The 26,237-nt window shown below is 41.9% G+C and overlaps 3 protein-coding genes and 1 long non-coding RNA gene across 23 annotated transcripts in view; 2 read left to right on the plus strand and 2 right to left on the minus strand.

Moving 5' to 3' along the window:
• The window catches only part of LOC122866467 (uncharacterized protein DDB_G0271670), a 58,720-nt gene extending 47,837 nt beyond the window's left edge, over positions 1-10,883 (plus strand). For 13 of the 14 annotated variants that reach the window (XM_044176171.1, XM_044176170.1, XM_044176168.1 and 10 more), the window contains 3 exons: positions 7,514-7,639; positions 8,881-9,120; positions 10,389-10,883. The gene's annotated coding sequence lies outside the window, so the exon portion shown is untranslated. The remainder of the gene's footprint in view (positions 1-7,513; positions 7,640-8,880; positions 9,121-10,388) is intronic. The other variant, XM_044176172.1, reaches the window with a different exon arrangement.
• Positions 1-26,237, minus strand: part of LOC122866462 (protein NLRC3-like) — an 876,731-nt gene that overhangs the window by 470,781 nt on the left and 379,713 nt on the right. The window lies entirely within an intron of this gene.
• On the plus strand, positions 13,855-22,111 carry LOC122866525. 2 transcript variants are annotated; one of them, XR_006375731.1, is made up of 7 exons: positions 13,855-14,074; positions 15,746-15,877; positions 16,521-16,590; positions 18,542-19,276; positions 19,591-20,336; positions 20,859-21,406; positions 21,988-22,111. It is a non-coding gene; the product is annotated as an uncharacterized LOC122866525 (long non-coding RNA). The 2 variants fall into 2 exon arrangements; XR_006375730.1 differs by lacking the exon at positions 15,746-15,877.
• dipk1c (divergent protein kinase domain 1C) overlaps positions 23,304-26,237 on the minus strand; it is a 52,714-nt gene continuing 49,780 nt past the window's right edge. For both annotated transcript variants that reach the window (XM_044176207.1, XM_044176208.1), the window contains one exon: positions 23,304-26,014. In XM_044176207.1, the coding sequence (XP_044032142.1) occupies positions 25,793-26,014 (222 nt within the window). In that variant the 3' untranslated portion in view covers positions 23,304-25,792. The remainder of the gene's footprint in view (positions 26,015-26,237) is intronic.

The following is a 26,237-nucleotide window of genomic DNA, read 5'->3' on the forward strand; positions in this document are numbered from 1 at the left end:
CAACACTGGAGAGAATAGCTCTGAAAGTAATGACTGAATTCCCATCAGCCTCATCCGTGTGCACTTACTGAGATTAACGCTGAAGTAGCTTAACATTAGCTTGTTAGTGTGGTGTAAAGCATGTTAATATGCTAACGCCAGCGTTAGCTCAAACCACAGCTGTATCTGTGTAGCTTATTTACATGACACATACAGTACAGTCATTGGCACAAGTTCTCGGGGCCAATTCTACAATTTCAAGTGCCAACGCTGCTCCAAAGCTGGCCCGAGTGCTGCTAACTGGAGCTGGTTCTCCTCCCAAATCAGCCCAAGTCTGCAACTCCAGACTCTAGTCCCTTCTGGCAGCCGTTTGTGGACCAGAAACAGCTCGCGTTTAATCTTCCGGTGCCAGAGCACAGCCGAATGTGCTGACTGCTCTGCATTTATGTAACTGCAGCTTGGTTAATGGTTGTGGACGGCGTATGCAGTTTATGGTGCATGGTGGTGATGTTTAACAGTAAAGCAGTGAAGAAGAAAAATCAGCTTCGAGGGTCTGAGAGGACCGTTTCCTGTGATGTGGAGCAGATTAGTCTGACCTCCCTCACCCTCCTCCGTTTTTCCGCAGGCCTGCCCTCTCTTTGTCTGTTTTCTGCTTTTTATATCTGCTGTTTTTATCACTTTTTGTTTTCTGTTCTTCACGGCTGTCCACACCCCTCTTTTCCTTTCTTTTTTTTTTTTTTTTTTTGCGTTTTAAAAATGTCACTAAATATCAGCATGAAATACTGTGGCTTTGCTTAATTAAAGTGCTGGAAGAAGCAGACACAGAATATGAAAGTTGGCCTTTTAGTATCTTGGATGGATTACTGAATGGGCCTACTGATTACAGGCCCAAGGCCCCTGGACCAGACTCAAAATGACCACAAAGAGACACAAAACACCACAAAGTGACTCAAAAGGACCACAAAACACAAAACACCACAAAAAGACACAAAACACCACAGAGACACAAAACACCACAAAGAGGCACAAAGCGACCACAAAAAGACACAAAACACCACAAAAAGACACAAAACACCACAAAGAGACACAAAACACCACAAAGAGACTCAAAACACCACAAAGTGACTCAAAAGGACCACAAAACAACACAAAACACCACAAAGAGACACAAAATGACCACAAAGAGACTCAAAACACCACAAAGTGACTCAAAAGGACCACAAAACAACACAAAACACCACAACAAAAACACAAAACGACCATGAAGAGATACAAAACTACTACAAAAAGACTCAAAACTACTTCAAACAACACGTTGTGTCTCTTTCAGTCTGGAGGTCTTTCTCCCCTGTAGGACGACATGTCTGTGTCCAGGGGCTCATAATCTGCCATGGCTGTAGGATATTTAGAGTCACAAATAGCAGCTATTTATTGATATTATTTCATATCAGAATATTTAAAGTTGGCATTCATTTATTGAATAGACAATATAACTAATTAATTAATAATGTACAGTTAATTACTGCCAAGGAGATAATTAAAAATTTCTAAACCCGCCCCCGCCAGAAACTGGAGAAAAGAGAGACAACATTTGCACACATGTTGGTAGTTGGATATAAATATATAAATGTATACAGGCAGAGAGCCGCATAATAAATTCTTTTGGTGCAGATGTCGTCCTGCAGCCATAAAGTGCTGGATTTCAGAAATGTGTCTGTAATCGAAAACGAGAGGCCCAGTAAAAACATTAATGAGACCACAGAAAGTATCTTCTCCGTCCTCTGCTGTCCTGACCCACAAACAGGACTGAGGTGGCCTGAGCAGGTCCTGGCAGCCGTACAGGACGTCCCGTCTGCTTCCAGGTTTTCATCGCTGTGCCAATCTGCTGCTTTTGTCCGCTGACATTTCACTCTGAGACGTTTCAGTCCTTCCTCCAGGCGATGACTTCGCTCCTTCTTTTATCCACGCTGCAGTTTTTCTTTTCGCCGAGACAATCGAGCTGTCCCCCCGGGCCTGAAATGGATTCATCCTCCTCTTTTATTCCTCTCTGTCCTTTTCCCTTCTGTTTATGCAGACAAATGAAAGCCAAACAAGAGGACAAAAGATTTACTGCCAGCCGAGGACAAAGGGAGAAATCCCTGTGTGTTGCTTATAAAACTGCTCCTTTCACTCTCGCTGTGTGTGTCCTTGGACTCCACCTTCTTCTGAAACTGAACCCGCTGATGTTTGGGCCTTTCTGGGAGTTTCCATTAAACATCAGACTCTTAACCCGCGTGGACGTCAGTTCCCGAACACACACATCTTTTCATACGAAGAGTGTGTTTCTATATCGATAATGTTTGGTCTTATGTATGCAATTTGTTCCTTCGTTCTTTGAATCCTCTTTATGATTTTATTTTGCAGTATTTGCCGAGGTTTTGCTGCACAGTTTCAAAACAATCAAATGGTGGAGTTGCAACATAATCAGCATGTATGTCTCCTAGGAATTAGGATGATGGAGTCATACACCACCTGAACTACACCTGTGCTCATGTGGTACACACTCATATGGAAGACATGTTAGACTGTATGAAAATGGAAATATTACCATGTTTTTCAGTAGTTTTACTAGTGTCTGGTATTGGTTTTACCTAATGTTTTTATTTAACCGCAACTCAAGAGTTTTTGTTATCACTAATACTGAAGTCAATAAACTAACTAGAGCTTTCCTCTTAAAACTCAACTATGACTTTAAAGCTAAATTTTAAAATATTGTAAAAACTTGTAGAATCCTTGGAGCTGGAGCATAACCAGAATCCAGTTTAACAGCTCCGAACTTGCTTCATGTTGGACATATATTGTAGTATTTAATGACGGCGTCTAGTCTTGAAATATAATGTCAAGTAGTCAAATATAAGTCAAATAAATCTGATCTTTTAGCTTCAGTTTGAGGTGGATGCCACAAATGCCACGGCCAGTCTCGCCAAAATCAACACCAGTACTTTTTAATAATTAAAAGCAGCGAACTTATCGTAAGAGGGTTTTATGAGCAACAGTAAGATGTGTACACATGAGGAGAGCTAATGGGGACATCAACATGAAAAGTTTATTTTTGTGCTTTAAACTGCGCGAAATGTTCATTATCTGAAGAAGAAAACCTCCGAGTGCACAATAAGCTGTAGCGATCTGGTCAGAGTCACGGATTTGATGTTTTGGGAGACTCGCAGTTCATTTCTCACTGCAGCTTTGTGTATCGTCCCGGTTAGCAGCTGCCAGCTGCCGCGTCTCGCTGGGATTACATGTGTCATGGATTGGCTGGTGGTGATTATGCTGGCAGGCTAAAACAGATGTGTGGTAAAAGGCAAAGACAAGTTCTGCAAACAAATGTACCTTTAAACAGTATTTTGAGTTGCAATGTCCATAATTAAGCTCTGATGACACTGAGGCAAAGTGTCTGTAGAGCAAAGCAACGTTTGCATCATTAATAGGCTACTTCTGAAAGCATTGTCATTATCACTAAATGATTTGCCAACATTAAGCATAAACTGCTATTCCCTGTTAAAACACAGGACACCGTAGTGAGAAGACTGGAGCAGCTGGAAAACTCACCAGTAGCACACTGTGGTTTTACTGGGCAGCTGCCAGTGTTGGTATGTGTAACTGTAGGAAGGTGTGAACAGAGCGTGCTCAGTCTGTTCTCTTCCTCGTGGCCTTGTCCTGCGAAGCGTCTGGCATGAAGATGAAGCGGTTTAATTGCTGCGAGGCTGACCTGTGGATCTGAGACTCAACCTGTTTAAAATGGATTTAATCACATCGATTGACTTTGTCTAGTCACTGCTCGCCTTCCAGGGATTAAAGCAGAGAAAGTTAAGACTAATTAAAACACATTTTACACGGCAGAAATTATACCGCGGCCAAAGGAGTGTGGCCGTAATGCCCCTTCTGAAATGAACTACCCACACGGACACTTCGGCGTGCCGGGTTTTGAACTGGCCGCTGTGCCCTTTAAAAGAAAGTTGTGGATTTCCTCATTTAAAACTACACGCGACGCAGCAAATAAACTCACGTTTCCCAGCGTCTCCGTCATCACGCTGGACATCAACAGTAGCACGCCATTTCTCCCGAAAATATAGCTGTGTTAACGTAAGCATTAACAGCTAACCCGCTAGCTAACAATTAACGTTGTGTGATGAGCAGCTAAACGCTGTAGAGTGTAAGTTTCAATACACGAGTGTTTTAGAGTCTACCAGGGTATTGCTCCGAAGTGCAAGTACTACAAACATACAGAGTTTAGCTATAACCCGTGAGATCTGACGGGGTGCGAAAGGAGCACACATATGGTATTTTTCCTCTCATAATGCCAACGTTACATTGTGAACAACAAATCGGTGTTGAAATAATAGAAATAAACAAAATAAACCTTTTTAAAACCTTTTTCTTGCCGTCTGCTCATATATCTCTCCAGCACCAAACGGGAGGCAGCAGTTAGTGGATCACTTGTAACGCGCTGCGGGTCAGTTGTAACAGTGCGCATAAAAGCAGTAGGAACATGTTTTGAATGTGAGCAAAAACCTACTTCACATTATTTCTGCATGCATGATTCCTCCCGACAGACCTCACAGCAAGAAAGGACAGATTCCACCTGAATAGTGATCGGATGGATGCGCGTTCTTTGGGAGGGAGCAGATCGTGGTCTGGGTTCAAATAATAAACAAACACTGACTTTTGGTTTCACACGGGACACGGACAGCAGTCTCCTGGGTGGAGGTCCCTCACCTCCTTTTTACGTGGACTTTGTCGCTCTTTGCACTACGTCACCTGACTTCCTAAAGGGCTTTCTAGCAATAAGCCTTAGAGCTAACAATCTGTTACAGCTGTGCTGCAAACGCCACCCCCCTCCCCGCTTTCTGCTGCTGCTGGAAACACTGAGACTGAACCAGACAGGAAATGTGCTGTAAAACCAAAACTAGGAGCTAAAAGAGGCTAAAGAGAATGATGAATCCTGCAGGGATCTGTGTGGATTCATCATTCATTCCTTCATGCAGCTTTAAATATCAGGAATGTAGTTTTCGTTTGTTCTTTCGTTGTTGTTATATATATTATATTTTCTGCACACACACACACACAGGAAGAGCTAAAACGTCTCAACTTGTTTTGTTTTTGTCGGGAGCTGATTTAGTGATTTGGCCTTATTCTCACCCTCTCCCTCTGATTGAGGATGTTATTGGTATTAATAATATTTACCATGGATGTAGATGCATTTACCTTGTTTTTTCTGATGCTGCCCACTCAGCGACTCTTAACGTCGACTCAAGTACTTCGCTGTGGCACATGTGGTGACGGCAGAGTCCATTAATCTGTGGCGTGCAGGGGGGGGGGCACGTTGACGGTGATAAAATAAGTGCTTATTATCAAAGTTATATATATAAGTTAAAATAGGAACAACATTTTATGTGGATTATATCTAAACATTATAGTATATTTACAGCTATTCGTGGCCCCTTTTGTTTGGGGCCCCAGGCATACCTTTCCTAATGGCAAACCACTGGTTTTTATATTCGTTTATGTTCTTTTACTTTTTTAATTCGCAATGCTGACTTCAGTTTCCTGTGTTTCCTGTTTACACATTTCTGTTGTTTTAGGTCTTTGTTTTAGGCTTTAGTGTTTTCTGCACTTCATTATTTTGGATTTAATGATCCTCATTGTTTGTGCTTCCTGTATGGGGTTTGTCCCTAGGGGCCACCATACATAGGGCTTCTCTTAAAGTCACAGTGCTGTAAAACAACAGGAGCAGTACAAACAATTATAAACCAGATTTTATAAGAGTAAGTCTGCTCTGTTGGTCCATTAATGTCCGCAGCCTCATTGAAACCAAACTGGATCAGATTCCAGCTCTTCTTATTAAAGAGGGCTGGGTTTAAAGTCGCTGCAGTCTTTTTAGTGACTTTACAGCACTAACAGACAGAGTTTATAACCAAACATCAAAGCCTCTCTCTGGCTCTCCGGCTGTTTGAAGTTTTATTTTATCCAAGAGTTTCCTGGAGAGAAAACCTCTGAGATTAGTTTATTTCCCGTCTGTTTCTGTGTATCTGTCTGTACTTTTCATATCGCTGCATCCTCCGTGTTTTGTCATGTTGATGTTTCCACGTTTGTCTCGTCTGCTGCACACCTCCCCGGTCTTTGTTCCTTCCTACAGCGCTGCTGAGGCTGATGGGAGCGTCGTCAGTTCTGCAGGTGTTTGGTCAGAAACCAAAGTGTTGGACACGTTAATGTGTGATGATGAGGATCACCAAAGTTACTTCAGGTCATCCTGAGGGGAACGTGAATGTCTGAAGCACATTTCATGGAAATCCATCCAAAAGTGGTGACCCAACGCCATGCCCATCCTGAGAGTCATGCCGCTGAAAACAAATAGCAATATGAAAAGGCCCAAAAAGAGCTACGCTAAGAGACGACTAGCAAAGGCGAGTCCTCTCGAATTCAGCCAGATATCAGATTCTTCAGTTTGATTTCTCTCTGCACACGTTTTGAAGTGGAGCAGAAAACAGACAAAGAGCAGACATTTGTGTTGTGGTCTGAGATAATGATTGCAAAATGAACTCTGTGAAACATGTTTGCAGTGAGAGGACGGGACGTATGTAGTTCTTTCCGAGTAATTTGTTGATTTAGTAACCCACTAAACATTGCACTTGTATGATGGTAGATATACTGGCTGCTGTACAGACTGTGTTTTTACAGTTTTAGTGTTTCCTGTGGCTCTCGTCCCTTCCCGCTCTGATCTGCTGTTTGATTTACTCTCAGGATCCTCTTCTGATCTCCAGTTTCTTTTCATCAGACCTCGTCTTTATCTCGACCAGCGGCCTCAGAAAACAGCCTGCACAGAATGAGTCTTGATTAGGGAGGAAGACTTCCAGAAACTTTCCTGCGAATCAGACAGAAGATTTTGGAATAGGCTGAAAATGTCTATTGTCGGGATCTTAAACTTTACAGTGCCTTTTATGTGAACGACACGGGAATAAAAACGAATTATTAAATAATTACATTAGTTATTAATACGAATTAATAACTAAATTAAGATTTTTGCTCTATTGTTTAGCCTTAAAACTCTGTCAATATACTTGTGTGTATAATAAACAGTTTACGCACAAATAGAATATGTTTGTTTAATTAGATGCGATGGAAAATTTCTTAATTTACCTTATTCTTGTTATTAAAACCTAAATCCAGGAAGCAAAGAGAGATGACCAGCTAAACCAGATTTAGCTTGTTATTATTAAATTTCTATAGTAGTACTTGTGCCAAGTCCAAGACACGTCGAAGACTCGAACAGCAGACTCTTTCTCTGCCTCGCTCACAGAGCGGACGTTTCATCTGCTAGTTGATTAAATGGTTCCCAGCCCAATAATCCATCATGTCCCGGTGAAAAAATAATTTTTCCTATGAAGTCTCTCTGTCTGCCTTACAGCAGAAGCATTCGTCTTTATCACCATTTATCAGCAGACAAGACTTTGAGCAAAAGTAATCTCTTTTATTCTATCGCTGCACTTCTCTACAGTTTGTCTTTCCTCAGCAAAGAAGATTTTCTTCAGCCAAACTTTCCCTCGGTTGACGACTGGAGTAGAAAACCTGCAGGTTGCTGGTTCGAAATCCACTGACGAAACCGGAGTTTCTCCGTCAAAAGGTAGAAGACAATAAACTCTTCATGCGTATCCAGCCTCCTACATGCTCTCTGTGTCTGCTTCATATTAAATAACCTGATTTCAGGAGGTTTATGTGCTGAAGAAAACCAAAGATCAGGACTGAAATTTCACGCCAGTCCTTCCAAAAAGATTTTATCTGTAACTGCGGGATTTACACATGAAAGAAATCCCACGTATCTGAGTCGTATCTTTACCTTTTTGATCCAAACTGAGTTCTTCACTCTGACTGTAGTGTTGAGGCAGATTGTTTTTAACCTTCTTACCTCAGTCATCATTTTTAGAAATACACGATCGATTAAAATTAAAATGTGTCACTTAATTTGTCACAAATCTGCATGAAAATTTAAACAGAAACAGACTTTTGTGGCCAAAACTAATCAATAATAATCATCCACATATCGAAAATGGTGTTTTATTTATGATATCGATTCTGACACAAACAACGCATGTTAAAACAATTACTGTTGCTGAGAAGATGACCAGTATTTATGTAGCACTCAATAAAAGTCATCCTCTTTAAAAGTCTTGACATTTCTTTGTATTTATCCATATTTAAAGGTCCGCTGACTCCATGTTGTGAAGCCAGAGCTTTAAAGCAAAAGTCCGACATTTTGGGAAATACGTTTATTCGCTTTCTGGCGGAGAGTTAGATGAGAAGATTGATCCCACTCTCATATCTGTCCATCAAGTATAAGGCTACAGCCAGCTAGTTAGCTTAGCTTATCTTAGCTTAGCACAAAGATGGGAAACAGCTAGCCTGCCACCTACCAGCACCTCTAAAGCTCGCTAAATAAGTTAAGTTATATCTCATTGTGTAATCCGTTCAAAAAACTGGACCATTTCTTGGCCGGGACCAGTTGCCAGGCAACCAGCGGAGACTTCAGGAAGTTACTGGTTACTCTGGTTTTTGTACGGATCAAACCAGCGAGATGTAACGTGTTAATCAGGGAACTTTAGAGGTGCTGGCAGGTGGATTATTTTACATTTGGACAGAGCCAGGCTAGCTGTTTCCCCCTGTTTCCAGTCTTTGTGCTAAGCTAAGCTAACCGGCTGTCGCTTCATATTTAACAGACAGACATGAGAGTGGCATCAGTCTGAACATCTAACTCTCCGCAAGAAAGCAAATAAGTCTATTTCCTTAATTGTTGAACTTTTCCTTTAAGGCTTCTAAACTGAAAAGGGATTCACAGATTAACAAGTTCTGCTTTCTTAAATTATTTAGGTATGTTGAAGATAAATCAGTTCAGTGTCTGTGCTCGGTGGACTGAAGGACAGAAGAGCTCAGTACTGGACATACGAAGCTCATCAGGAAAAAATAAACAAGTTCGTCCAGTCTGAGCATGTGCAGTGAGCAGCGTGTCCGATGTCTGCAGGTGGTTTTATCTGATGGGAGACGTCACTCTCCTTCCTGCTTCCACCAGACTGGAATGTGGCTGCCGGCCAATAAGAGCATCAGATGCAAGTCACACACACACACACACACACACACACACAGCTTTTCTGTTGGGGGATTTTCTTTGGCAGTGATGTTTTTCAGTTCTGATACCAAACCAAATCTGACTGAAGCTTCTGGCTTTTCAAGTCAAGACATACAGAGCAGAAACAAATGAAAAACTAATTTTCTGTCCATTCTGGGAATCCAACAAGCACAGGTCAGGAAATGAAAGGAAACATCATGGGAAAAGTCTCTTAAAGTCCAACTGAAATCACATGTCGTCGTCCGTCTCTGCGGTCAGAGATAACATCGCCTTTTTTTGTGTCAGCCGGCCGGAGGGGGCGTGTCCCTGTGTTTGATTGACAGCAGCCGGCAGCAGACAAACACACTTGCTGTAGCTACATGTGATGTGCAGACAGCGCGTTGAAGAGTAAGAACCACAGCAGAATCTAACCTGACCCAAGTGACGTTTACATGCCGTTTAATGTGCTGCAGCTAATTAGCTACCGAGCCTGCAGACTGATGTTAGCGGTGCACGTTTCCCCGGTGAATGTTTGTTTGTTTGGTTGCTTGTTCAGCAATCTGAGGTGCATTTACATAGAACTAAGGGTATTCTGACTGATCAGAGCTACGCTAGGGGGCGCCATCACGAAACCAAAAAATATATAAAACATTAATTTCTCCTTTTTGATTTGTGAAAATTAAAGACTTTGACAAAATGCGGTTTGCGTCCCACGTTCATGTCCTACGTCTTCCGGTATCCCAGGCATTACCTCCATATGGGACAACTGTGCACCTCACGATTTATGTCCAGTGTCACTACAGGACTTAGTGCGTCCTTTCTGTAGAGTGGTGGAAAGTAAGGCTGTGGTGGTCGGGGTGGTGGATGGACGTGTAGCACACCTGACTTATAAATGCGGGAGACTGGACTTAGCGTCGCGTCCCAGACCTGCCATTTAAAGTTAGCTTTTTTGTAACCAGAACCACAGTCCTTCTCTGAACGTGAACTAAACTGTAGCTGCCATGTGCAGGTGCTGCATGAAGAGAGAATTTTAAAATTAAAATAAAATAAGGTTGGGGTTTTGCTAAATCAACGTCCTTCCCTGGCGATACCTACAGCGAACGTTGGTTTGTTTTAGCCATGAAGGGGATCTTTTCTGAACCACCTCTTGGTACTAAAGGCAATCCACCACGTGTGAGGTTATAAATGGAGAAAATTGATAAATAGTTAAAAACTGGTGGCTGTCTGACGTTCTGCGGCATGACAAATGTCTTCCACTTTTCTCATCTGTCAGGTAGATGTAATGAATGTTTCCCAGCGAAGGTGATTAATTAAAACGCCTGGAGGAAGCTGAACTCTGCTGCCGGACGTGTGATTAATTAAGAAGAGCAGCAGATGAAAGTCGCAGCCCGAGGCTTGAGGCTTCTTCTGGATCCTCTGAGACTTTCACTGTGGATCAGAGGAGCTGCTTCTCTCATCTTTAACCCTTCACACCAAACAGGAGACACACCAGGAACTTCTTCAAACCTTTATGTTTTACCTCAGGTGTGCTGAACTCACATATTAATGGGTTCAGTTTTCAGATGCAGACATGTTGTTGTCTTTTAAAAGCAAGTAGAAAAGATCAAATTCAACATTCAACATTGAAAAATCACATTTTATTTCTTGGATTTGTTTTTTTTTTTTAAAATGTAGTTTGGGTAGTCGGCCCAAGCATCGATAAGCAGACACACCTGTATAAAAAACTAAATAAGATTTAATATTATTAAAATAAAAAACTTTTAACACATGACAGCGTTTGTCATCTCTGTCAGGTGAAAACTTACTTTCTCCAGTTTTGTGGATTGTGGAGACAATTCTTTTCAAAAGTTAGTATCCAGACCTCGAATCATTTCAAACATTTTATTGATCCCTGGTCAGACTGTGTAGCTTGTTGGAGGCCAATTTACCAGCTTTAAAGGTGCTTGTAGCTGGATTTTTTTTTACTTTTAACAGAGCGAGGCTAGCTGTTTCCCCCCATTTCCAGTCTTTATGCTAAGCTAAGCTAACCAGCTGCTGGCTGTAATTTCATGTTTACAGTACAGACATGACCGTGGTATCACTCTGAACGTCTAACTCTGCAAGAAAGCGAAGAAGTATATTTCCCAAAATGTCAAACCTTTAATGTTCGGTCGTAACATGCGTCAGTTTCGCCTCTCATCTATTACAATTACATTTGAGTCAAGAGCTAAACATCGGATTTGACCTAAAATTAAATACTCTGCATATTTAATAACACTTACCGCCGTTCTAAAGGTATTTCCAAAATCCTCAAAGACTCCTCTAAACAATGTGAAAACAAGGCTAAGGGTTTTATTTTTGAGGCGGTGCATTTTTTTGGGGTGTTTTCCTGACCTCCAAATTCTCTTTGTGTGGTATTTTGTTGCTGGTGGACCAACAGACACACCCTGCCGCTGCACAGTATAAAAGGTTTTGAACCCTGCGTTGTGTCCAGAACAAGTAAAATAAAACGGCCGTTGAAGTTTCTACTCAGGATGTGTTTGTGATGTGGCCTCAAATGGTCACAAAGTCAACAAAAAAGGTCGACTTTAAGAAGTTTGTACATTTGAAAAACCCTTTCCAGAATGGCACTTACTTTTTAAGGTGCATTTAAATCACATTGTCTCTCTAGAGCTTATAAAATAACTCTTTACTTTTTCTCACCTCTGACTTAAACTGAGCTGTGAAGGAACGCGCGACCTGTTAACATACAACACATCACTTCCTGTGTGGCAGAGGTTGTTTTTTCCTCAGAAAAAGCTGCTGGTGGGTGTTAAAAACTTTTGTTGTCATTATTCTTCAGCAAAATGTGAAAAAGAAAACCAACATGTTTAATTTCAAGAAGGTTTACGTTTTTGATTAAATTAAATTTCATGTCGTAATGAAGAACTCCTGTTTGTCCTCGGGGGGTTCAACGATGTGAAATCCGACTCAGGCGCACGGAGGCATCAGCGTGTGTCACAGAGGTAAAGTCGAGCCAGAGGCGACTGTAATGTTACACCAACAGTTAATTTGACCTCTGACCTGTGAGGGTCAGGAGTCGTGCAGTAATCATCTCGCTTCGCTTCTCTGGTTCCTAAAGGACTGTGAGAACCTTTTAAGGACCAGCAGACTGTTGTTAGATGATTGAAGAGCTAGTCTGATTAGAAATGAGGGGAAAATAAAGTCTATAAAACAAATAAAAAGTCTCTGACTCCTGCTAACTGTTGAGGAAATCCTTCTTTACAGCTGTAACTGCAAACATCTGTAAAACCGTCAAAAGCCATCAACCTTTTATTCAGTAGGAAGTCTTTATTAGCACCAGGACGCCCCGCGGTGCCTGTTAATCATTGTTAATCATTCCAGAGGTTTTGCAGAGCAGACCTCCCAGCAGAAACATCTGGAGACATCTTGGACATCCAGAGAAGAAGAAACAACACAGATAGTTGAGTGAACAGTCTGATCAGGTAGATCTGTATCAGGTCTACTGATGATTATGATCAACATCCAGTGTTAACCACTGCAGGTGCAAAGTTCAAAGGGATTTGGGAAATAATAACACATTATGATCCATCGTCTGAGTATCAAACACTCTCCTAGATTGTGATGGTGGCTGAAAAAACATTTCTTCACAGAGGGCAGTGGCTGCAGTCAGCTTGGAGTTACAACAAGTTAAAATGGATCCCAGTGGTGATCAGTTTCATGATCAGCATGATCCAAAGCAGTGACGTGTTCAGACTGAATCAGAGCAGGTTTCTGCTCTGCTGCCTGAAAAATTGTTTACAGGAAAACCGATTAGAGGCAGAGAAAGTGACGCATGTTTGCGGTTCATGGTGCGTAGAATAAAACATTGTGTACTTCAGCTGCGTGCATGCTAACATGTAGGTGTGGTGTGTGTGTGCTGCAGAAATTAAGCCAATGAGGATTAAATGTTTTTATCCAAATCCAGGTGATTCTGGTCCAAGACAGAAACAAACAGAGCAGGACGGTTTTACTTCATACTGAATTATCCCGTCTTTATGGACTCTTAATTCATTTTCGCTGTTTTACTTCACATTTCTAAGAGAACAGAACCCCTTATTTTAATACTTTAAAGCCCTTTAACATTTTTAAATGAAGGGGCTAAACTAGAATACATCTATTAAAGAAAACAAGTCGGTCTGCACGAACAAGTAAAGAACTGGCGAAAAATGTATTGTCAGATAAAATGTTAATACTAGACAACTCTGCAAAACCTCTAACCTACAATTTTTTGCAAGCTTATTAATTTCTACAATATCTGCCACACAGAATAAAGTTAAGATTAGGCATTTACAACACTTGGTATATGTGTGTTAATGTCCCAGCCAAACTGTATTTTGTAGTAACAATTCAAGTGCCAAGATGGCAATGGCTACATTTGAAGTACTGTGGGAACCGAGCAAGTCACTGAACTTTCCACAACACGTTCCTGCAAATATTTCACAATAAGAGCCCTGTTAAGAAATGAAGGGATTCTGTCTACTGAAACGCTAGAGGGCTTTTAATTTGAAACGGATACAGGAAGTGTTGAGTTTGTATTAACAGCATAATGAGAGCAGATCAGATAACAAGGAGGCTTCATACTAAAATATGACCAAATATACAGGGAACAGAAATAAAGGCATGTCTCTAATATAAGCCTGCTTCAAATAAAGGCCTGGTACCCTCTGCAGGTAAGGTAAATTAAGGCCCCGGTCACTATTTGAGGAAATATGGTACTTTCTGCCATAATTCATAATGGAAATGTTCATATTTGTAATGGAGCTGCTGTTCTCACTTGACCTGACTTTCTTTTGTATCTGAAGACTTGAGACTGATGCGAGACTTGGAAGGAGACACGCAAGTTCAAACCTGCCTAACCGTCTCTAAGGTACATGCTAACAGCAGCGCTGCAGCTCTTCGATGTGACGGACGGTGAATGCAGGCGGCGCGGAGGAAAAGGTGAGCAGTGAAGTTGTCAGTCTGGCAGTAAATGTAGAGACCAAAGTAACGCTCCCGTGTGTTGTTTCCTAACTGCTGGAATAGCGTTGCTATGACGATCGGCTCTCAGCTTTCCGCTGTCTAAATCACACACTGGGGCAGCATTATGCCGCCGTTGTTTAGTTCAATGTAAAAAAGCAAACCTGGCGTAATGACAGCTCTTCTTTACGGCGGTAGTGCAGGATCGCTGTGTAAAGGGCTACTGAGTCAGGGCAATGGCGAGCTGAAAGCGGTCGCAAGTGTGGTTACACTTTTCAAAACCCCAGGCAGACAACACTTGAAGTTTGGACATTTTACATTTTTGAGAGACTAAAGTACCAGAAAGAAAAGGCACCGTCGGGTAGCGCTTGTGTGGAGAAATCAGCTCCGGTTGGCGCTGCGATCAGTTCGGGTCTGAACATGTGAAACTGTTTACTGAGATCATGAGAACTCACATACACTCATCCGTGCAGGGGCCTCTGGGTCGTGTCGAGGCTCAATCATAACTCCAGTTTAAATTAATGCACACATGCTTTCTCTTTTTCCTCTTTGATGGCTTACAGAAAGCTCCACATGAGGCCGGAGTCAAAACCAGCAGCAGTACGAGATTTCATTTGCATTCAGTAAATGAAAAACAGCACTGCAGTTTCACCTACAGTAAAGTAGCACCAGTAGCACCAGTGGGTCCCAAATTTGGGGTTAGGACCCCTCCAATGGGGTGGTGACCAAGATACTGTATATATGTGGGAATCCAAGAGGATTAACGGGATAGGAAAGAAGAAAAAAACATTTCTAAGCACTACACAAGATTACATTCATTTTCCTGGCCTCTTTTTTAAAATTATTAAAATACTACAGTCTAAGACGGTCATCAGGGGAAGCCTCTTCTCACATTACAGTATGTAACCTGTGATGAGGACGGCTTCATTTTAAGGAGTCACAAAGGGGGCAGAGAGTGAGGCTAAATGCTTCGTTACTTCCTGCGTTAACACTGGAGAAAACGCAAATATTTCATTATGAGAAATCTGAGGCTGAAATGAACAGAAAACAGTGTTGGAGGATTGTAAACTGTATTGAATAATGTATTTAGAGTGTAATTATCGTATATTTACAGTGTACTTGCAATACATTTGCACCATATTTAAAAATATTGACAGTGTTTTACTGTATATTTTTAAAATTACAGTGTAATAACTATATATCTATAAAATATTTACAGTATATGTTTACAGTGTATTTACAAAATACTTATATACTGTGTGTATATGTGTGTGTATATAGAAATACATTCATACTACTGTATGTTTAACTAATTTGTATACATGTGCACATCTCATCTGTAAATGCTCGTCTGTACACACACACAGTCGTGTTTCTGTCGCTTCAGATGACATTACATTGACTTACATTCATTTCCTGGAGACTCACCCTAACCCTAAACCAAGTCTTCCCCCTAAAATGTAATGATTTACGTTATGGGGACTTGCGTTTTGCCCCCAAAAGGAAGGCGAGTCCCCACGGTGTGACTGTGTAGACAGATTTATGTCCCCACAACATTAGCAATAACCACACACACACACACACACACACACACACACACACACACACACAGACCTGTAGCTCTGCCCTACATCTCTGAGGTTCTTCCTGCAGGTCGTCTTTGAAGTTGCTGCTCTGTGATCAGAGAGGCAGCAACAACTGCAGCCAGATGGCAGGAAACTGATCACATGTTAGAAACGCCTCATCGCATGTCAGAGAACCAGGAGAGGTGAACTGGAACAGGCTGTGTGTGTGTGTGTGTGTGCGTGTGTGTGCGTGACGTCTCTGGTCTTGAGTTTCAGTGTGGACGAGCAAACAGAGCTTTTCTAAAACAATGCCAGAGGCCTGCTCAGACACGTTAAGGTGTGCAGCAGCGACATTAAAGGAACTTTTCACCTAAAATCTAACCTGTACGTATAAAATACTCCCCTCTTTCTCAAAACATCCACAGAAACCTGTCAGGCCATTTATCACAACAATGTAAATACTTCTGTGTGGCTCTTTGCAGCCTGTTTTCCCCAATATCAACTTGTGTTTGGTGATGGGGTTGTATTATTGATGGATTGTTTGGAACATACCACACTGAACCAACAGGGGACAAGTGGATTATAGGTAGGATTGTTAGTTTGAAAGGTTTCTATGACAGTCCTGCTGTCCTCCAGGAGAAATATACAAAGACTACAGGTCTCTCAAAGAAGACAACTCTCTTTGTCAGTGTGACTGATGGTACAGACGGTACAGCTGTTGTCATTAGTGTGTAAGTTAATGTTGTCGGATAATTTCACAGTATTGACCCTAATACTAGAGCATAAGTCAGAGTTTCATGCTCGTATTTGAATGCTAAATGACCATATAAGCGAAAACATCACTTGTTTTTCTATTGTTTTAGATTTGAAACGTGGACGGAGAACAACAGCACATCAGGAACTTCTCGTTCCTCCGAGGGTTCTTTGCTCGAGGTGATCATTTAGTTTTTGTCTGTATTCTTTTACTTTTCCTCCAACTTCTGTTTCTGTTAATGACGGAGGAGAAGGTGGGAAAAACAACTGTAAAAACCCTGACCGCACTGTCTTAATATTTCTGGGAGTTCGTGGTTTCAGATCCCCTGTGGAGGAGCAGGACGAGTTATAACCTCGCTTACTTTAATGTCTCACTGCTCGGTCTCTCTTTCTCCTCTTCATCACAGCTCAGAGACTTTATTGCTCCCGGTTCAGACTTAACGCAGTGTGAAATTAGTTTCAGAACAGAACCAACGTGCCGTTTTATCACCTTTTTATCTCGTGTTGTTTAATTGACTCGGTGCAGAGCAGCAGAGCTCAAACTGTGACTGAACCGGACTCCTCGATCAGTTCGTTACAAAGTCAGACTTTAATACTGCAGCTTACTGAGAACTCAGTGAAGCGGTGCACAAAGACTCGGTGAGAGATTCCCCTGGAACTACTTTATACCACAACAAACAAGCAAACAAATGCAATCATGTTGCGTTCTGTGCGACACCGTTTCTGTTGAATTCTGTACCACAAACTAAATTCCCGTTCACCTCCGTTATATCGAGGTGGAGGCAGAGATCCAGAGACGTATATCTCAAAATCTGGACACATAAAACCAAAAGTATCCGCATGGAGAGACACCACTCCAGGGATGCGAGTAATTTGGGTGAACTGGACCTTTTAAATAGAAGAGTTAAAGAGTGACACACACACATTTACACACCAGCAGAAAATTAGCACTGAACATTAGCTGCAGTAGCTCGGTAGCGTTGAGTGAGTGACTGCACTTTATGTGTATTAACTTAATGAATCAGTTAACAGTGAAGCTTCAGTGTGAGTCCTCAGAGGTGAAGACATCATGTGATTGGTGGAAGAACAGAACAAGAGACAGTTAGTGGACAGTGTGGATGGAAGTACTCAGGTCTGTTACTGCAGTAGAAGTACTAACACACACTGTGAAAATACTCTGGTACAAGTAAAAGTCCTGCAGTGAAAGTGTGAGAGTGTGATCAGGAAAAAGCCCTTAAAGCATTAAAGCAGTGCAGCGTCCCTGTGGCTGCTGTGCTGTTATATATTCTATCATCAGGTTATTATTCCTCGTGCATTAATGTAAAGCAGGATGTTGCTGCTGCAGCTGGTGGAGCTGGAGCTCATGTTGAACCGGTTTGTATCGGACTGCAGCTGATGATGCTTTTCATTCTGGATCCATCTGCTGATTCTTTTCTCCGTCGATCCATCGATCGATCGGTTTGGGAAAACTGGTGAAAACGGTGAGAAAGCGCCGTCCACGGCGACCGGAGCCCAAAGTGGCGCCTTCAGCGTGTCGTCGTGTCCGACCGACAGTCCGAAGCTCGACGTTATTAACAAACATCACAGTTATTACAGTCATTCAGAGGAAAAGCAGCAGATCTGCACATCTGAGACGCTGCAGCCAGGAAGGGATTTACAGGAAAAATGACTTCAACCATTAATTTTCTGTCAATCGACTAATTGATTAATCGACTAATCGTTTCAGCTGAACTTGTATAAACTGTTGGGGAGTTGAATTTATAACAAAACATCAGATTTTAAAAGCTCTTTGTTTTGTGTGTAAAAATCTTAATCTGTAAAGTAACTCGTAACTAAAGCTGTCAGATAAATGCAGGGAAGTAAAAAGTCCAACATTATCTGAGATGAAGCGGAGTGGAAGTAGAAAGTAGCATGAGTAAAGTACAAGTACCTCAGATTTATTTATTTTATTGTTAGTCACAGTTCTTTAAATTAAAGGGATCTTTATTATGTGTTCAGCTAACAAATGAAGCCTCTTAGAGATGTCAGCTTCCACCACCGTTCTGTAGTTTCCTCTCTGCTGTCAGTCTGTCCACTTTTCTCTCTTGTGCAACAACTAAACTGAAGTGATTTAATTTTAATTTTTGAATAGGTGTGGCTCCCAGCAGACTTCTCCTCTCAGTTATAATGAAGATCAGCTTCACTTGGCTCCTCCAGTGGCTGCTGGAAACATTAAATATCAAGAAAAATACAGCACTGATTTCCAATCCAGGAAAACGTCCCTGTTTGTTTCAGGCCAAACTGGCTCTAGTTTAGTTCTCTTGTGTTTCCACAGCAATGAAATCCCATCTGGGGCTGCAGTTACAGGATGTGAAATGAGTAAAAGACGGACAGAATCAACTATCGCTGATCAGAAATGTCTGTAAAATGAGAGCAGAAACAATGTTTTCTTTGTTCTTGTGTCATTTAAAACCTGATTGCTCAGACGCTCTGACAGAGTGAATAAACCCTGAGCGTTAAAATGAAGCTGCCAGCCCGGTAACTCATTTCATCACCAGAAACACCCACAACAGGCTGAACAAACCCACACTTACCAACACAACCACATTTATCTCCACTTACAAAACAGAACAGAGTGGGACTTCTAAGCATCAAACACATCTTTGATTAATCAGCTTTTCTGTCTGAAAGAAGCCAGTAATTAACAAACATCATCAGTCTTTAATGACCTCATCCTAAAGAAGAAACCTGTAATCTAATGATCTTCTTTTGGCAAACATGAAGAATTCCAACGGCAGCGACTGAACTTGTCTCCTCCTGCATGACGGGGTGCGAGTTCGGACTGGAAAGAGGCTTTTGAACGGCAGAAATCTCACAGCCTGACACAGTAAGTGTTCAGTGATTACATTCTGCTCATTTCATGCCACAATGCAACTAAATCCGTACTTTTGTTTGACAGCTGATGTTAAACACTCGGTGTAGTGATTCATCAGCTCGCGCTGCCACCTTGCTGAGCGACACTTTAACCAGCTCTGTGTTTGTATCTCGGGCAGCTGGTGATCTATGACGCCACTTTAACAACGCTGCTCTTGTAAAAGTGCTCTGGGCCGTCTGCATGTCTGCGCTGTAAGAAAAGTCCCACCTAAAGCCGTCCTTTAATCTTCTGCCCAACATTAACAGTTTGTTTCTGATTTATTTCAGCCAGACCACTGCGTTGGCACGGTCAGGTTCCTGGTGAAAAACACAGGATTGCAAAGTTGAATCTTGCTCAAGCTTCGGTGACAAAATGCACAACCCCATCGCCACACGGGAACCCTGAAAACCACGGATTACCTTCATTTACAACTCTTGCACGTGCACATGGAAGATATGGTGAAGGTTAGACTGTGTTAACGGCTAAAAACACACAGCGGACATTAATTGCAGGTCTGTGACGGGACCTGAACTCAAGGCTTTGGCATGAAAGTTGGACGTGCTCCATGCATCCACCACCTCAGCCATTACACTCTGACTTTCCACCTCCCTTCAAACAGGACACACACTCCTTCCTGCATTGGCGCTGGACGTGAAGCAGAAGCTGTCCAATATAAAAGTAGTTCCTGCTGTAGGGATACTGGTCTGCTGCCACAAGTTTAGCAGCAATGCAACCGCATCCAGCAGCACACTGCCTTCACCAATAAAATACACGCATGTGCTCATTCCTAATAGATTAGCTCGTAATTTAGTCTCAACCGAGGTTTAAAGCATCTGCACAACTATGCAGGTTCGCTGAACCTGGATGAGCAGCAGAAAATGGACAGAAGGGCTTCACCGTCGTGGACACGGAGGATAAAATGATTGCCGAAACATCTTTCTCAAGGTGTAAACAGCAGTGTTTTGGTGTCTGATAAGCCATCCGACTCTTGAGTATGCAGCTCTGCACGTTGGCAGCATAAACGCAGCATGAGGTAATTGTTTGAGAACTACCAGACACAAATATCCAAAGTTTTCTCAGTGCTCCTGAAAACCGTCCCTGAAGCTCTGTGGTGTTTAATATCTCAAGAAACTGAAGAGGCCGAACAGGAAACAGGTCTGATGTTAGTTTTTGTACGTTTCTGGCAGGTGTCGTGTTCTTCTCTGCTCTGATTTACAGTAGAGTCTCTCGGGTGTGTTCTCCATCTGAATTTGTGTGTGTCGTTATGGAAATGAAAACAGTGGAAAGGTGCCAGACGGGGTTCGGCACAGTGCCGGCAGATCAGTGGAAGATTTCCTTGTATACTGATGTGGTGAAACCAGTTTGTCTGTCGTTCTGTCTCAGTTTCTGTCTGAAACGTCCAGGAAACAGTCTGAGTGGAATTAATGCACATCAGGGACACATCAGGACCTCATGCACATTTCTGCACCAGTATTAGTAATAATAGGCCTCAGCGGTCTGAGTTACACTAAGTTTACATGTTTTTAATTATGAATTTCCCTCTTTGGGTTTGAAGCGCGTCTCCATGCTGAGCTGAAGTTACGGGACAGTAACACAAAGAGGATTTCGTGCTAAAAAGATCTCCACTTGATTTGAACTCCGACTGCTGAAGCCTCTAATCTTCATCCATCCATCAGAGGCAGCACTTCCTCTGTTGTGAAGACTGAACTTCAATAAAAAAATGTACTGTTCAAGTTTTCTAATTGGAACTTATCAATTATTATTTGTGTAATTACTTTTACTTAAAGTGGACAGTTTGGGTATTTAGCTTTCTGTTTTTTTGAAGTAGTTTAACCTGTTGGTTTGTTTCCTGATCGTCAGATCGTAAAAGTCAGCTTCATAGACATTAGTAAAGTTTCCATCTGAATTTTGCAGAACAATGTACTTGTTAAAAGAAATCGTGACTCGCTGCTTGTCTCCACCCGCTGCTGCTGCTGCGTGAACACAAGCTCGTTGGCTGATGGAGGTGAACAGCTGGTGGAGCTGATCCTCCAGCCGCTGCCGTTAAAGCACCGCAGAAGAAGAAGAGGACGCAGCGAGACGACGCCATTAAAAGCTCAGACGGTGGGAAACCATGTGGGAAACATGACGTTTCTGTTAGCTTCATGTGTTACTGTGAGGAAGGCTCCAGCCTCCTCATCGCTCCACACACATCTGATGCTTTCAGCTCTTCAGGCTTCATGCACCGTCAGCATTTATTCACTCCGTCTGCTTCCATTTTGTTTTTATTGATACACCAACTTTTCCACCTCAGTGAAGCGTAAAATATTATTATTTCACCCTTTTTTTTTTCTTTTCTTTTTTCACGCAGATTTTTGTGTGCAAATAAAAAATGGCATTAAAAAGTGGATGGAAACGCACTTAATGTCAGACGGGAAAAATACTAATGGAACCAGCGTCTCGGTCCATATTGCAGAGTGGATATTACATCTTCAGGCTTTAAACAAACAGACTCACATTTATATTTCTTCTTATATCCGTATGTGTCAGTATTTTCTAAATAGAAGCTTTAGTTTATATTTTGAATTCTCAGTCCAGAAGGACGGAGGTTGTCTCTGACATGTTGTGTCTACCTTCAGACTCTCGCAGCTGCTGCTTCTTCTCTGTTCTCTGCTTCAGCTCAGGTTTCTTCTTGATTTCTGCAGAAACACTGAAACTCGATCTGCTCAGAGGCCGGCGTCTGGAGGAGGACATATAGATGCATATCGCTGCTGTTGGACGAAGAAATCCTGCTGGGTGTTTTCCTTCCTTACAGTGGGATTTTACAGTCCAGAGTTAAGTTGGTTTCCTGATATTCAGACCTATGAAACTTTGAGAAACATGTCTGTGAAAGAAATACAATCTTTTCTTTATTCCCGGATAATGAAGTGAAATAGCTTATCCCTTCCACACCCAGCTGTCAGTAGACACATTAAATACAGAGGAGAAGAGATGAGGAGCGTTTGATTTGTCTGAACTCACTGATGGTGTGTTTAGTTTGAGGCTGCTCAGTCACTCATAGCACGTTAAAAAAAGTTCCAGCTGCTGAGTTTATAGAAGCAGCTGGAGAAGATTAGAAACCGATCCCGCGGAGACCGAGTGAGAGAGGACTGTGTTTATACATGAGGAACTTTACAATAAGAGTTAATCCTCAGAGTGCTGCAGTTGAACAAACCAGCGATCACGTGATGTAAATTCCTCACAGAATAACGGGACTGTGCATGGCAGGAGTCCAAACACAAGTCCGAGTCAACGTCTCTCATACAGAATAACAAAACATCACACGCACCGGCCAGCTCTCCTGTGTGTGCCGGGTTTCTGCTGGATTTGAAGGCCATGAACAGGCTTGCTCTCTTAGCAGCGATTTCTCCCAAAGTAAAAGACAAAAATCAACATTAAAGCTGAAATCCATATCTTTTCGCACACTGTTGCCCCCTATGGTGCCGACTGGTAATTGCACTGATGTTTGAACTACAACAAAGATGGTAGCATCTGAAGAGGCTACTTTTTCTTTTCTTTAGTGAGCAGCAGAGCCACTTTGTGCCGGGCCTCGGTGTTGATTTTAAAGTTCGCTCAGTTTCAACTTTCGTCTTTCGTCACCCACAGCAGCACTGTACCCTGCTGTGGGCGACGTTTGTAGCACTGATCATGTGTAGAATGACAATTTTAACTGGGAAACATTCATCGGTCTTCTGATGATCTCTACACCTCCAGTCCACAGATCTCTGCCCTCCTAACAGTTGTTACACTCTCTCTATCCACAGACAAAGGTCATGGGGGCAATCACTGCAAGAGGCACTGAGTCTGTGCACAGCTTTAAGCGGTGTGTTGAAGTGTTGTTGAGACTGTGACCTGCCAAGCTCGGTGTCATACTCTTGTACTACCACTAACTTTTACCAGCATCCGTCTGGAAGATATTGTTGTTGTTGATATTGATGACAAACATGCAGCAGCTGTACTATAAGTGACACACACAGAAAAACAGCATTACAGATTTTATTATTCATTACATAAGAAATCAAACATTACAGTACTTATATTTAGTCTGTTTACAGAAGCCTGGTCCTGGAGAGACCAGAAAAGTCACTACACATCTACTGTACACTGCAATTAAGCTGACTCAGTGATATCACAGCACCCATGTGATCCAGTCCGACCTCAGACACAAACACCAACACACAAATGAACCAGTCGGGAAAGAAATACTAATGAAAGTGCTTTGTAAGTGTGTGGGCTAGTGACAGATGATTTCTGTTTTCTTCAGTTACTGCAGCACAGATCACAAAACTCCAGGTTGTAAGAATCGGCAATTATCACCACCAAGAAGTTATGTTTACAGACCAGTTTGTCTGTTGGTTAGGTCAGGTGTCCACAAAACAGTGGTAACAGGTTTCATCAAGATTTGGAGGAATGTTAGGCTATGAGGAAAGCCAAGTCCAGCATGTTGCCATTTATAAAACAGTTTATGTTTTGGCTCATAATTCCTAAATTGTGAGGTGTAAAAGTAGAAATCATTTATTCCTGGATTCCTTGGCTTAGTTTTGTTTTGTTTTGATGTTCTACCATTTAGATTTCTTTTGATTTTTTAAAATGTCATTGTCCAACAAATTCCATCCAATCTTCATTAGTCGGGATCTCATGCTCACGGCACACTCAGACGCATAACATACTTTGACATTTCATACTTTTCCTGTAATTGTCAGATCTGTGGTGTGCTCGGCCTAAACTGCCTAAAACTACCATAACTCTTGAAGATACTGTTTAGTAACAACCACATTTAGATGACGAGTTCACAAACTCTGAGGGATCCTGCAAAATATCCTCCTCGTACCGAACCCTTATTGTCCCAGCTGCTATCAGCCAATCAACGTGATCGTCTTTAACCATGTGGATTCAGATTGATCCAGATTGAAAACAGAACATTTTTATTATTAGAATAACAAATGTATAAAGCACTGTGCAGGTCTGAGACCTGACACAATGTTCTAACAAAATGTTTTCTTTAATATACATCAACTAACTGACCTTATTCTGTCCCTGCAGGACTGTTGACCGGCATTGCAGCATCACTCTCAACAAATGGTGAGTAAAGAAGATTTATATGTAGCACCATGGATTCAAGCAAAATTAATGACAAATTAAATGTGCAGAATAAATTCTAATGGAAACAAGGAGTCCTTGTAAATTTTGGGTAAGCTGTATGCAACTGTTTGGAGTGAAAAAATGGTTAACTGTAGCAGTTTCAATCAAAAAATATTAGTTATCTGCTCAAAAACCTACATTTCACCCAAAGTTGAACGCCTAAAAAGTGACCAAGAAAGCCACTAGTCATTTTTACCTATTAATTGATATAATTAGTGATTAATACATTTACTACATTGTTACATCTTGTCTGCAGCTTTGTTATTTTACATGTATGTATTTCAAACGACTGAGTTTTTTAAAATCTCACTGAGACTAACTGGATAATAAAAAGAAGAAAAAATGAGAGAGGATCCACGTACACTGGATCCATAATATATTCCTCTGATGAGGAGACACTTGAGGCATCGCTGAGCTCTCTCACTCAGTACTCCGGTCCTGGTCTGGATGTTTCCAGATTCATTGTGATGGAATCCAAAGTGATTCTCTCCAATCACAAAACTTATATCTAGAAAAAATCTGGAAAACACATTGACATCGAATCCAAATACACCCTGGACAACAATCAACAGAAAATGGGCTACAGAATCTAGTTTGCCATAATCGTGTGTAAGTCCCAAAGATGTACACCAAATTATGTCAGCCTCCACTCTTCTGGGTTCAGTCTTTCCTCCAGATGTTGAACCTGCTGCAGGGATTTGCTCCCATTCAGACACCAGAGCATCAGTGAGGTCCAGCACTGATGTTGGTGATCAGGTCTGGCTCACAGTCGGTGTTCCAGTTCATCCCAAAGGTGTTGGATGGGGCTGAGGTCAGGACTCTGTGCAGACCAGTCAAGTTCTTCCACACCAAACTGGGAAAACCATTTTTGGTGCTTTGGATTTCCCTTCATTGGAACTAAGAGGCCCAAACCAGGAAAAACAGACCCCGACCAAAAGTACGCATAGACAGGGTTGTCCACATACTTTTGGCCAGATAGTATATATTTATAGTTCGTGTTTGACCAGATATAATCTTGAATATGTTTCAGAAATGGTGCATATTTTTTAGGAATCTCAGTCCTGTTGGATCTGGATTCTGATCCTTTCGGAGCTGATTGAAACATCATCCTGGTGGCTCAAACTGCGGCTCTGGACCTGAAAAATTAGCCACTAGTTCTTTCCCATCAGCAAAAGAAAGTCCGTGTTTTCTCCATGAGGGTCACTGGATTCCAGGATGAGCATTTCAACAGGGAGAAACGTTTGAAGGTTTTCCTCCTGTAGGAAGTGTACTGGTGTGTTTCTGAGATTCCCCCCTCAGTAGGTCTCTGACGGTCTTCACTTCACCGCCTCAGAAGTTCAGTGCAGTGTGGACATGGCCTTTCTCCTGCCAGGCCCCCCCTCTTTCCCCTGACGCCCCTCTCTCCTGGAGGAGGCGGGTCAGGATGTTGAGTAGACGCTGATGGATGCCCTTGCCCTGACCTGTCTCTCCTCCTCCACCTCCATCCTCCTCTCTCTCCTCCACACCTCCTTCTGTTTCTGAACACTCCTGCACCGCTCGCTGCAGCTCCACCTGTTTAAAAAACAGAAGACAATTTCAGTTTGCATCTGAGATCCAACGAAATCTCAACCATAAAAACCTGCTTTAGGATCGACACACCTGGAAGTTTCTCAATGCCTTGTCTGATCCACAGTCTTCACTCTAAACACTTTAACCCACTACATTTAATATTTACTTAATAATATAAATGTATACGTTATTTACCAAAAATATTGTCATTCTGTTTCTCCATATT

Source organism: Siniperca chuatsi, linkage group LG19 (assembly GCF_020085105.1).
Source record: "Siniperca chuatsi isolate FFG_IHB_CAS linkage group LG19, ASM2008510v1, whole genome shotgun sequence".
NCBI classification, from domain to species: domain Eukaryota; kingdom Metazoa; phylum Chordata; class Actinopteri; order Centrarchiformes; family Sinipercidae; genus Siniperca; species Siniperca chuatsi.